Source organism: Geospiza fortis, unplaced genomic scaffold (genome assembly GCF_000277835.1).
Source record: "Geospiza fortis unplaced genomic scaffold, GeoFor_1.0 scaffold128, whole genome shotgun sequence".
Lineage (NCBI taxonomy): Eukaryota > Metazoa > Chordata > Aves > Passeriformes > Thraupidae > Geospiza > Geospiza fortis.
The window spans coordinates 180,981-194,550 of NW_005054420.1; the positions used below are offsets into that span (position 1 = coordinate 180,981).

The 13,570-nt window shown below is 43.0% G+C and overlaps 1 protein-coding gene across 1 annotated transcript in view; it reads left to right on the top strand.

Moving 5' to 3' along the window:
- Positions 1–13,570, top strand: part of CNTN6 (contactin 6) — an 83,260-nt gene that overhangs the window by 33,108 nt on the left and 36,582 nt on the right. The window contains exons 6-7 of the mRNA XM_005426646.3: positions 7,935–8,119; positions 10,714–10,850. Coding sequence (XP_005426703.2) covers positions 7,935–8,119; positions 10,714–10,850 — 322 coding nt within the window. The remainder of the gene's footprint in view (positions 1–7,934; positions 8,120–10,713; positions 10,851–13,570) is intronic.

Genomic DNA, 13,570 nt, shown 5'->3' on the forward strand with positions numbered 1-13,570 from the left:
GGAACATCTTCCCTTATCCCAGGTTGCTCCCAGCCCTGTCCAGCCTTGCCTTGGGCACTGCCAGGGATCCAGGGGCAGCCACAGCTGCTCTAGGCACCTGTGCCAGGGCTGCCCACCCTCACAGCCAAGAATTCCTTCCCAATATCCCAAATAAACCTGCCCTTCTTCAATTTAAACCCATTCCCTGTATCCCATCACTCCATCTCCTGTCAATTGTCTCTCTCCATGTTTCCTGCAGTCGCTTCAGGCCCTGCAGGGCCACCCTGAGCTCAGCCCAAAGCTTCTCCTGTGCAGGTGAACAATGCCAGCTGTGCCAGCCTTTCCTCCCAGCAGAGCTGCTCCATCCCTGGGATCATCCTGGAGCCTCCTCTGGGCTCTCTCATTGCTAAAAATCAAATATGGGGAATCAGGTTACATTTGAAGAGTATGTGGGATGGATCTCCTGACCATCCTGTCTCCAAAGCAATGCTGAGGAGCCCTGGGAACACCCAGCAGCAGCCCTTCCTTCCAAAAATCCATTTTCCTGCATTTTTTCTGTGTTTTCTTGCACTGCTGTGCCTGTTCCCAGCTGCACTGGTGGCTCAGGCAGCTGCTCTGCATTCAGGGAGCAGCTGAGGGACTGAATCACTGTAACCAGCCCACAAACCCCAGTCTTTCCACTGAGCATCGTTGGAAAAGCCCAAATAACCCTGAGATTGTTGACCTCTATTTAGTTTAAGTTCACTTTGACAATCCATTTTAAGGCTGTAAGCTTTTAAAGTGTTTAGAGCTTTCCCAGAGGTTAAAAGCCTGACTTGCAGACAGCACAAATTAATCAAATGTTCCTCTGGAACCTAGGCTGGCAAGTAGAAAAATAAAGCAAATAAAAAGTTAATAAGATTGAAATGGCCTTGCCTTTCAGATGAGATTTCTACACAAACTAATACTAGAGATAATTTTTATTAAAGGTATATGCACTTTTTTTGGCCCAAAAGCAGTACCAGACTTTAGCACTCTTGGTAAAGCTGATTTTCTTTCCCAAATTCTGTCAAGCTACTTCTCTTAAAATACCTCCTTAATTGTGTGTTAGTCCTTGCAGGCTCTACATTTCAAGTTGTCATTTCTTATTTCCATCTGTTGCATGGAAAGCATTGAACAATGATGGAGAAAAAGCCAGGAAATGAGATGTACAAAGCACTGACATCTTAGTGAAGGGGTAAAGACGGGTCATGTTAATGTGATGAACAGATTTTGCCATTTTAAGAACATCTTAAGGAGAAAAAAGGGGACTAAGAGGACATATGGATAATGAGATCCCTCAGGGAGACCCTTCTATGCAGTGCTTAGGAATGCCTGAGAGGGTTAATGCAGCTTTAATGTAGATTTTCTTCTTCATGTGCAGCTGAAAGCAGCGCTGCCAGACCTCCCTGGAGTTATCCTGCCTGAACACGAGGGATCCACGGCCAAAATCCACTTTCCACACACTCTGGTGTCACACTGCTGATGTGCACCCCGTGTCGGAGGTGCTGCTTGGGAGCAGAGGCTCTTGGGTGGTGACACTGGAGAATTTCTCACTATTTCTCTTCTTAAATTTTACTTTTAGAAGTTCAATGTCTCGTACAGAACTGCACAGAGTCTGGGGGTTTTTTTCCTCCCTAAACAGAGCCTTCAACCACCTTTTCACCAACACGTGCAAAAGCTTTATTTCAGAGCTGGCACTTAGATGTGAATAAAGCAAGCAAAACAGATTGCAGGTGAAACACTCTTAACTTATTAGACAAGGCCAGATTTCTAGAGGCATGCAGGTGATTAGTGGCATTGTGAAAAGCTGGAAGTTTCCTGCCTCCAGCTGCTTACAATTGCAGGCAGAACCATCTAAATGCAGCAGCACCTTCAGATTACCAAATTCCACTAAAACCCTGGCCCCTGCTATTGTCTGTTTATGTTAAAATCAATTCAGCCCAGCATTTGTTGAGCTGCACCTCTGATCTGCCACGAGCACCGGTGGTTATTATCTCGCTCAGGTTTCAGAACTGCTTTCCCATTATCCATAATTTTCTATATTCACACTGTTAGGCTGCTGGCTCTGACAATGCTGTGGCTGCTGCTGCCTGGGCACTGTGAATAACAGAAATCTTTCATGCTGAAGGCAGATCATAGGCAACCCGCTGGGGTTTTGGGCTGCAAAAGTCTTAAATGAAAGTAGTTTTGTGGTATTTAGAGAAACAGCGTGTCTTTTTCTGTGTGGAGCAGCAAATCACACCAATTGGGCCTGGCTCAAAAGGCACTTCCACAGTTCAGGTGCAGCTAGGAGAGGCCAGGCTCTTGGCTGAGCTTAAAACTTGGTTTAAAACGTCTTAAAGATGCCTTTTTTTAATGTGGGGGAGCTCAAAGTCACCCAAATGTGTTCCTGTGGGGAACCCTGGGGTAGGTGCATTCCACATAGATCTGTTGCAAAGCTCTTTTTGCATTTCACATTAAAATATCACTAAGGATTTTCACAAATCATCTACCAGCCCCAGAAATTCTTCTTGTTTTGAGGAAAATAAGGGGTTAAATAAGAATTTCTCCCTGCAAAGAGGGTTTGGAGGGATGAATCCAAACAGACAAAGGATCTCAGGCCAGTCCTTGACTTTGAACCTTATTTTATAGAGCAGACACCACAAAGAGAAGATTTTGAAAAGCAAATTAGTGCTCGCTCTGATGGGATTATAAAATAAAGTGCAGCTCTCTGATGAATCTAAACAGGCAAAAAACTGCACCTTACACTTAATCCTTTGAAAGAGGGAAAACTGAAATATGAAATAGTGGCTCCACTATTTCAAATCCTGCAGCTTGTGGCAGTTTAATAGAAGAGATGAGACTTTGTGTTCTGCACCAATATTCATTACAGTGACAGTGTTTAATATTATGCCAGGATTAAAAGTCCTGGTTTGGATCAAGCTCTATTAATCATGCCATATATCCAAATTATTGTTCCCTGTCTTTCAGGGGATTGAGCACCATGGAAAGAATTATGTTCAGTTGAGTTACACTGTGCTGCTGTCTGTAGATTTCTCTCAAAATAAGGTTTTTTCCTGTTGCAAAATAAAAATAGTCCCTGGCATGGAAATAAGTGAAGTAGTTTCCATGTCTGGTGCACATATTTATTAAACTCTATCTGTGGTTTGTATTTTTCTTCATTCCCTTCTCAAAGAAAAGGAAATAATCAGTTCACAATCCCTGCAGATGGGCTGTTGCCAGCTGAGGTTGTAAAAAGCATATGTGAATAACATAAAACAAGATTTCTTTCAACCCCAGAATATTCTTTTTTCATGGGAAGTTCCCACCTATTCCTCTCAATGTATTCACAGAAGGGTTTTTTTTCTAGCATCTACTTATTCTACTCTTGGAATAAGTAGATAATCACACAGCTCCAAGGGGGTTCCAAATAACCATTTTTACTAAATTTACATAAAAATCCCGGGCTCAACCTCTGGTATATTCTCAAGCTGTTGATGTAGGAGGCTTTAAAAGGGAAATCCCAGATGTGGGGATGACTTTGGGCTCCACAAGTGAAGTCTCCAGTCCCCCTTTTCCATCCCTGACCAAAGCAAGGCCTGGGTTTGTCCTTCCAGGGATGAGCAGATCCCCTCTCACACAGCTCAGGCTGTGCCTCCAGGAGAGTGGCTTCAGAAAACTGCTGCTTTCAGGTAATCCATCAGGAGGATCCAAAATTAAATGCTTTAATTATGGCGCTCCTCAGATCCTAATTCTCCCTGGTGTCAGCAGTGATGCGCCTTTCAAAGCTCAGCTCGGGCTCATTTGTCTAACGAACCACGGGCTTCATTATCCCAAATGCAGATTGAATTTCCCTTTGAAGGGCCCCCAGATGCACAGGACAAAAGATGAGGCATGGTCCCAATGCATCATCTCTGCTGAAAAAGGTGAAACCTCCCTCATGGTGTGAGTTCTAATTCTGCAGACAAATTAATTTCGCGTTCGCTGTGACAAGAACTTGTCACCAACCACAAAATATTTTCCATCTCCTTTTCTTTCCCAGTTAGTAACTTATGGTTTTGTGATTCTGCTGCCTGTATGGTGGAATATAAATTAAATTAGTGCTCCTGGATGCTCTGAAGGTTTCAAATAAACTGCAGATTTATGTACTAAGACACTCTCATATTTATGCACTGTTTTCTTATTTACTCAGGAGAAAGCCAGACTTTGTGTATGAAGTGTAATAAATTTGGGAAGTGTGCTCATTGTTTCTTCATGTACTCCAAAACTTTTTAGGCCCAAGCAGTTATTACTTTTGATCTGGTTATTGGAAGGGACTGAATGACCCATGAGGAGCAGGGCCACCCCAAAGCTGCAGCAATGACAGGTCCTGGCCTCCCAAGGAATATGAACATTCAAAAGAATCCCACAGAAATTCACAAGGCTGAATTAGGTTTTATACACAATTACCTGCTTCTAAATGAATGTTTTACTCCTTAAAGCATCAACTTCTAAATAGATTGTTTGTCCCAAAACCCAATTTAATCAAACTAGTTTTATTTTTTTTTAACCTTGAAAGGTTTCACATGGCCTGAGTAAGAGTTGCTATTAAGAGATTTGGTGATAAAGATGGGAACTAGCAGCAGAAAAAAAATGAAACCAGCCAAAAAAACCTTATTTTCTGCAAAATACAGTGATTAAAGATGCTGGGAATTCTGTAGCAATGAGGTTTCCATGCAGAAATGCAGAAATTCTCTAGGAAGGAATTACCCATGGAATTGGCTGAGTTATGGACCCTGCCAGTCTCTGCTCCTTTACCTGTAGCTCAGGTGGAGCTGCTGTCCTGACTCAGGAATCCCTTCTCCTGATAAAATCCAGGCCGCCTGGCAGGAGAACAAAGTGCAGTTAACTATTTATTGTCTTTAAACACAGCAAAGCTGATGAGCTCCGAGTTTCTCTGTCCTCCTGCTCAGCTGACACCAGGAGTGAGCGTCAAACACCCTCACGTTTGGCCAAAAATGAACTGAGCTTGCCTTGGGACATCCCCAAGGATGCGATTAAAAGTCTGTGGAGTGGAGAAGGAGATCAGGGGAGCATCTCCTGCTCAAACCTTGGCCAAGCTGACAGAAGGAGCCTTTTCCCACCTAGCACTGCCTCTGGCCTTGGTGTCAGCACAGAATTCCCTCGCTCACGAACAACCAGAGCTGAGAGAAAACAAATGGCTGAGAGAATGGGAAATATGGAGATGAAGCTCTTTCAGGTGGCAGAATGCATCTAATTATTGGGGGTTTTTTCTCCCATATGGCTGCTGGTTCCCTTTAATCTCTTTGTTATAAAAAAAAAAAAAAATTAAATCCAAAAGAGACGCCTTTAAAGCAAGCAGTTAAACGCTCCTGGCATTCTGCAGGCTGCTGCTGCTGCGCAGTTGCTGCTCCCCAAGTGTTGAATATGCAGGAGGATTTGAAGAGCCAGCCGTGCTCTCCTTGCTGTGGATCAATCCCAGCCAGGCTGGGAAGCTCCCCTGGCTGTTTTCCTGCCTGGAGCAGGCAGACATGAGCCGGGCTGGGTCTGCACTAGAGCTGTGCTCCTTTTAAACAGCCAAAAGTGCCGTGCTTTATAACAACTGAATAAATAACTGAATAAATAACTGAATAAATAACTGAAACTAACTTGCTGTAGAGAAATCCTGCAAGAGGAAAGAAGGCTTGAGGGAAGCCTTGTTGTTCTCTAAAAACACCTGAGGGGAGCTTGAGCCAGGTGGGGATGGGCTCTTCTGGCATGACAACAGCCTCCAGCCGCACCAGGAGTGGTTTGGGGTGGATTTTTAGAAAAATTGGTTCATTGGAAAAGCAGAGAAACGCTGAAGTTCTGGAGTCACCAGCCCTGGAAGGTTCCAAAGCACAAGTAGATGTGGCACCTCCTGATTAGAGAGCAGGTGGAAGGTGGACCTGATCTTGGAGGTCTGTGGTGTTGTGGGGTCCCCAGGATGAGATGAGAGATGAGAATTTGACTCCATGTTCTCAGAAGTCTGATTTATTATTCTATTCTATTCTATTCTATTCTATTCTATTCTATTCTATTCTATTCTATTCTATTCTATTCTATTATTATATGCTAAAACTATACTAAACTATAGAGAAAGGAGACATCAGAAGGCTAAACAAGAATGATAATGTGATAATGAAAGCTCGTGACTGACTCCTCCGAGTCTGACACAGCTGGGCTGGGATTGGTCATTAATTAAAAACAATTGACATGGAACCAATCAAAGATGCACCTGTTGGTAAACGATCTCCAGACCACATTCCAAAGCAATCAGATAATTATTGTTTACATTTCTTTTCTGAGGCTTCTCAGCTTCTCAGGAGAAAAATCCTGGCCAAGGGGGTTTTCAGAAAATATCCCGGTGACAGGGGTCTTTTCCAGCCTGAATGATCCTGTGGTTCTGTGCCAAGGTTTCTGGAAGAGACAGCACCTTTTAACAAATCCCTCAGGAAAAACAAACCCTTAGAAATTCCCTAGGAAGAAATTGTATTAAATATCTGAAATAGCTTTTGGTCTTGTTGGAAAGGACAGTTAATAAAGGTGGTGGTGACAGTGGTTGTTGTCCAGAAAGATCTGAAATTTTTTAGAATTTGAACCAAAATGGGAAAAAGTGGAATAAAATCTCAGTTTTGCTTTGCAGCCCTTTGACTGGTTAATAATATCTGCCATGTCCCAGTCACTCCTGTTTGTAGGAAATTGTTCAGAGAGCTCACGTTTCTCCCAACTCTAGTTCTTCTTTCTCAGAGGAAGTTGTGAACATCACAGACACACAGACTCAAAATGCAGAAATCAGGCCCAAACTTCCTGAATTATTAAGAAATTAATCCATTCTGTATTTGTGACTTGATTTCTTTGTTCAATAAACAAGGACTTGAACTTGAATAATTTAAGGTGCGAGCAGGAATTAAAAAGGAATAAAAGGAATTTATTATTATTAAAAAGGAATAAATCCTTTGTAAGTCAGCACTGCGGGCAGGGACCTTGGAGACTGGAAACAAGGACTTGTAACTTTCATGAAAGTTGTGTTTTCAGTTGCTGTGGATGTTATTTCCAGTAGAAAAGAAGTCAGCATTTAGCCAAAGCCCCTGTAAAAATCTCAAAATTGAATTTGTTAGAAAAAGCAACTTACTTCAGTTTGCAGAGACAGCAAACAACTGTGAAATCCATGACTATTAATGTTTCAAAGTGTTTTGGTGACATAATAGATCATGAAAGTGAGGCTCCTATGGTTTGTGATATTACCAGAAATCCAAGATGTATTTATAGCTGCCTTGACACTTCACTGTTCTGTGGTGTATGGGATACATTGATCCAAATATAAATGAAAATGATAGAAAGCTTCAAAAACATGAAAAAAGAAGTATTCCTTTTTTGTCTCTATCTCTTTCCAGCCTCAATGTTTTGTTCTTTCCTCTCCTCACTCAATTCTATGTCTGCTCTCTTCTACCTTGGCTCTCGTTTTTTATATTTAGATTTATTGGTATTTTTAGATCTTTTGAAATCTTGGCCAATATTTCCTATTTTGGGGTATGAAAATGCCTTTAGTGCTACAGGGAATTTGTTTGCTGGGAGAACCAGTCAATAATTCAGAACTTCTGTGGTGTTTATTTGGACTTGCAAAGTCATTGCTTCAGTGTCACAGGGCTTAAAAACAGGTCTGAGCCCCCAGTAAGAGTTACTAAGGGGAAAACACAAATTGGCTTAAGGAAAAATCATAGAACTGACTGAGGATTTCATCCCACTTTGGACCTGTGCTCCTAAATAAATTGGACATGCTATAAAATCTCAGTCTTAGATGAACCTCTGTATGTCATGCTTAGGAATTATTTCTTTTTAAAAAATATTGCTACTCTCTATAAAGGATTTTACATTCTTTTTCCTCTGCTGTAACCAATGCTGTCTCTTTTTCTCCAACAAATACAATTCTTCAGCCCTGTCCCAAGTATTAACTGGAAGAGGTCTGATGGAAAATCCTTGGCAAAGAAAATCCAACACAACAGGACTGGGGGAGTTCTTGAAATCCCCAACGTTGAGCAGGAAGATGAAGGTCCCTATGAGTGCATCGCAGCAAACACCCGAGGAATAAACATTGCAAGAGGTCAATTATTTGTCTTTGGTAAGCAGATTAAGTGAATTTTGCTTTTTAATGAAGAGCAGGATGGAGTTCTGCTGTATTGTGCAGATGAAGTCTCCCAGCCCCTTCCTGGAGGTAGAAAGTGCATGTCAGGTTAAGCTGATTAAAAACTGATTGGGGGCTCTCAGTGACCTTCACTGAGTTACAGCCTCAGCAAATAGAGATATTTTACATCAGAGCTGGGACTGGAAGCGGGGGAAGTTGGGAATGTTAACAAAAGGCAGAGAGGAATCCCTGTGCAGGTGTGTGAGACATGAAAGGCAGGCAGGGATCCGTTGGGGTGTTGGGAGGGTCCCCAGGACAAGGTGAGAGATGAGAATTTCACTCCATGTTCTCAGTAGGCTGATTTATATTATATTATATTATATTATATTATATCATATCATATCATATCATATCATATCATATCATATCATATCATATCATATTTATTATATTTATTATATTATATTATTATAATGTTAAAACTATATATACTATTATATACCAAAACTATACTAAAGAAAGAGAAAGGCGACATCAGAAGGCTAAACAAGAATGAATAATAAAAACCTGTGACTGACCAGTGACAGCAGGACTGGGATTGGTCATTGAATTAAAACAATTCACATGTTGGGTAAACAATTCTCCAAAGCACATTCCAAAGCAACCAAACAGGGAGAAGCTGAAGCTTCCCAAGAGAAGAAATCCTGGTGAAGGGATTTTTCATAAAATACCACGGTGGCAGGGATCAGTGTCCAGCAGAGATGCAGGGCAGGGAAGGATTTGCTCTGTGCCAGTGAAGGTGATTTCACCTCCTGCTCTCCCATAAACACACCAGGACAAAGCAGAGGGAACTCATCCCATTCCCCCCTGTCCTTCCAGCTTGGCTAAAAGTGGAGAATAACCTGGGACTGTTCTCCCTTTCCCTGTCCCTTCCCGTGGGCATTGTTTCCCTGCAGTCCCAGTCCCACGGGATGGTCCCTCATGGCCAGGGTGAATGATGTCCCTTTAGTGGAACTCTTCACACCCAGGGAAAGCAACACATTTGGACAGGAATCAGAGGAGAGATCTTTTCTTTACCTCATAAATCTTTCAAGGGAGAAAGCAAAAAAAAAAGAAAATGAAACATAACAGCAAGGAGAAAAAAAAAATCACAGCAAGCAAGACTGAGCCTCCAGTTAACATCTGTTGAGAAGACTCTGGCAAGTATTTTCCTTTTTTTTTAAAGTAAATCTCTTCTAATGAAGAGATGCAGGCTTTGCTGATAAGCTCCCAGACTCCTGCAGCCATGGCTAATATCAAGATATATGCCAGGAATAGAACAGTCTGCTGCTGGTTTAAATATTTCATTATTTCCTTGCTTTCAGGGGGTAGATTTTGCTCTTGTTGCTCACTAATTTTTTTCACCCCGTCAATCAAGCAGTTCCATTAAAATTAAGTTCAGTAGATTACCTGGCCGTGATTGATAACAGCACAGGCAATTATAAAATTATGATCAGTTAATTCAATCTAAAACAATGTGCTTATTAACTGTGCTTTGTACATTAATTAATAGCTGTTCATAGAGCAATGTATAAACAGCACACATGAAGCCTTGGCATGAGGTTTTTTTTGTCATATTAGGAGTGTGCTGGTGAATTATCTCTGTAATTGATTTCCTCTTGCTCCTTTTCTCTTCTCTGGGGGTTTTCCTCTGGAGGAAGGCTGTCTCCAAAAAATAGGGATTCTTTCCTGGACACTGCTTTTTATGTGATCCCTCCTGAGAGCTGTACAAATTAAATGTAATTAGAATGCTTTTAAGCAGGGGGAACTCTGTCCTTAAAGGATCTTTGGGCACATAAAGGGGCTCCAGGAGAGACTTTGGATAAAGGATGGAGGGACAGGATACAGGGAATGGCTCCCACTGCCAGAGGGCAGGGATGGATGGGATATTGGGGAAATCATTCCCTGTGAAGGTGGGGAGGGCTGGAATGGAATTCCCAGGGAAGCTGAGGCTGCCCTGGATCCCTGGAAATGTTCAAGGCCAGGTTGGACATTGGGGCTTGGAGCAGCCTGGAACAGTGGGAGGAGTCCCTGCCCATGGAACGAGGTGTTATTTGGTGTTATCTGGTGCTATTTGGTGTTATTTATTCTCCCCAGGCGTCACCTCCAACCTGCCAACAGCTCCAAATGTCAGAGCCTTCCCAAGGGAGCTCCTGCTCAGCTCAGCCCTTGAGGCTCAGTTGTTTACAGAGCTCCTGGGTGGTTCCTGCAAATTCTGCTTTCACGCCTCAGTGAATTTCTTTAGAGGAAAACTTTGCAGAAGTGACATGTCTTGGTGCTTTCCTGATTTCTGGCATCTAAAATCACCATTTCTGCACATTTTGGCCATAAAAATTGATAAAATCTCAACCAAACTCCTTATCCATTAACCATTGAGTTCCAAAATTTTCCTAAGCTTGCCCCAAAGTTTAATGCCTGGGAATTGTTGTACAGAGTTCCCTTGCAGTATAATAAAAATGTGTTGAACAGATATTAATTAGCCCTGCTCAGTTCATTAATTAATGGCAGCATACCTTTTCTCCTGCTTAAAATTCTTTGCATATTCTTTTCAGCACCCCCTGAATGGGATAAGAAAATCCAAAATGCCTTTCTGTCTCTCTATGACAGTTTATTTTGGGAATGTAAAGCAAGAGGAAAACCAAGCCCTTCCTACAGCTGGCTAAAAAATGGCCAGCCCCTCATGTCAGAGGTAAGATTCCTGTCTCCTTTGATTTCTTCCTCATCTTTTCATTTGCTTGTTTGTTTTTTTCATTATTTAGTCATTATATTAATTTCACAATATATTAATTAGGTTTCCAAAAATAGGTAAATATCAATACAACAAAGTAAATATAATAGCACAAACTCTTTGCAACACAGAGCCTCAATTCTTGGACTTCATCCTTACTGGAAATGTATGAAATTGCAGTTTAGAGAGAGAGAAACACCAATTTCTTCATACAAATTATCTAATTGCTACAAGATATGGCTGTAGGTATGGAAAGGCTTAAAAATATGAATTATAATTGGTGAAAGAATCACTAAATACATTTGTAGGCATAATCTGCAGTTTGGGGAACTGGTAGGGTGCCAAAGAACTGGAAGAGGATTCCAGAGCTGGAATTGCAAAATGCTCCGTGTTGAATTGCACTTTTCTCCTGTTTCTGTTCCAAATCAGTAGCTGGGTGGACCTTTGGTCTCGTGCAGAGTGCTGCTCTCCTGCTGAGTTAATCCTTTACCTTAATTAATCAGTCAGCTCTGAAAATCAGCTCATTTTGAGGGTAACATTTTCTGTGCTTTGTAGCAGGATAATCCAAAGAAAGCCACGTCAAGGTAAAAGGAGGAGCTGGATAAGTGCAAAATGTCACTTAGAAGGACCAAGTGGGAAGGGAGGTGGGAGAGCAGGAGGAGAGGGGAAGTTTGGAGCTCAAACACTTGAGAACCACCTTCAGATCCTTCATCAGCCAGGTCTTTGAGAGCTCAGCATCCAGGCACAATCCTGGGGATGCCAGGCTCCATCCATCCTCCAGCCTCCAGCTGGTGGCACCCTCATGGAGGAGGACTTCTGTCATAGGAAGCTCTTTGCATTCTGCTGAGGCCAAGTTCCCCTTTTTTTGTTTAAATTTTTTAATTTTATGGAGCACCCATCCAGCATCTCTGGAGCACACAATGGCTCATCTGCGAGGCATTTGCACTTGGATGGAAAAAAAATTTTCTGTGATTAATTCCTGCCTAGCAAGAGCACATACAGGAGAATTTCCAGAACATATGGGCTAAATTAGCACCTGCTGGGCTGCAGAACCAGCATTTATTTGATTTAGTTGTACTTATTTTAAGTCGTTGGAGTGGGGTCCAATCTTCCATATAATTTTCTGCTGGATCAGTCCTAAACAGACCCAACCTGGATCTGGGGAAAATAGCCAGAATTTACCTGGACTGCAATTTTTCTGAACCTGCTCATTGTAGTCATTGTCACCTTTTTCTGAGCGAGAATATCTTGTTTCTCTCTCTTTGAAGGCAGCAATATTTAGAGTCTGTCACTCTTCAATTGCAGCGCTTCAATAAAGAGGAATGAAACGCTCACAGACACATTTTCAACCAGCATTTTCACAGTACTTACAGTGTGCTGTAAATGCAATTCTTCAGGCAACAAAGTGCTGGATGTTATTGCTCAATGGACAGAATGGACACTTTGGAGGGGAAAGTACAAGGGAGATGGAATAAAATATTCAGTTTGTCGCAGCACCCCACGTGTCGGAATTCTCCCAGGAAGAATAACATCCAGATGCTTTTCACCCTGGGGCTGATTCTGAATGTCTCCTCTTTGTCAAAGCTCTCTGCCTGACCACCCGGCTGCTCACCCCAGCATCCTCCCTGCTCCTGTACACGGTGTGCTTTATTCTTCCCTTTGTCTGCACGCCTCAAAAGGGCCGGCAGAGAACGGTGGGGAATTTGAGATGGGGATGGAACACGAGCCTTGCTTCAGAGAGGGGGTTTTGTATTCAAAGGATGTTTGTAAAAATAGAATGCATTGAGAGGATAGCAAACAGCCTGGAGGTAAAACTAAGTATGCGAAAGATATCTGTAGTGAGAGCCTCGGAAAAAATTATCAGAGGCTAAGTAATGTAATGTTGTTAATTAGTTTGCCACACACCAGCCTTGCAGCCCCAGGCTGTGCTCTCATCACATTTCCAAGCTAAACAAGCTTGGGCTGGGTCAGTTCAGGGTTGGGAGACCTCCAAGGAAAAGCTGGGGTGTTGGTAAACATGCCCTGGATGTGTGTGCTGACCCCAGAACCCCCCGAGCCCTGGGCTGATCCCAGCAGGAAAGGGGGGATCCTGCCCCTCCCAGGTGAGACCCCACGTGCAGAGCTGCCCCAGCCCTGGAGCTGCTCAGAGAGCCCAGAGGAGGCTCCAGGATGATCCCAGGGATGGAGCAGCTCTGCTGGGAGGAAAGGCTGGCACAGCTGGCATTGTTCACCTGCACAGGAGAAGCTTTGGGCTGAGATCAGGGTGGCCTTGCAGGGCCTGAAAGAAAGATGGAGAGAGAGTATTTACAAGGGGTGGAGTGACAGGACACAGGGAATGGCTTCAAACTGCCAGAGAATGGGTTTAGATGGGATATTGTGAAGGAATTCTTGGCTGTGAGGGTGGGCAGGCCCGGCACAGGTGCCCAGAGCAGCTGTGGCTGCCCCTGGATCCCTGGCGGTGCCCGAGGCCAGGCTGGACACTGGGGCTGGAGCACCTGGGACAGTGGGAGGGGTCCCTGCCATGGGAGGGGATAGTTGAAGGGAAACTTTAAGCCCTCTCCAACCCAGCCCATTCTAGGATTCTGTGACAAATGTTCAGCACTTCACAAATCCATTTGAGGTGCTTGTGGCTGTTCATCAAACACTGGAGTGCATCCCCAAACTGTGCAGTTCAAACTCCT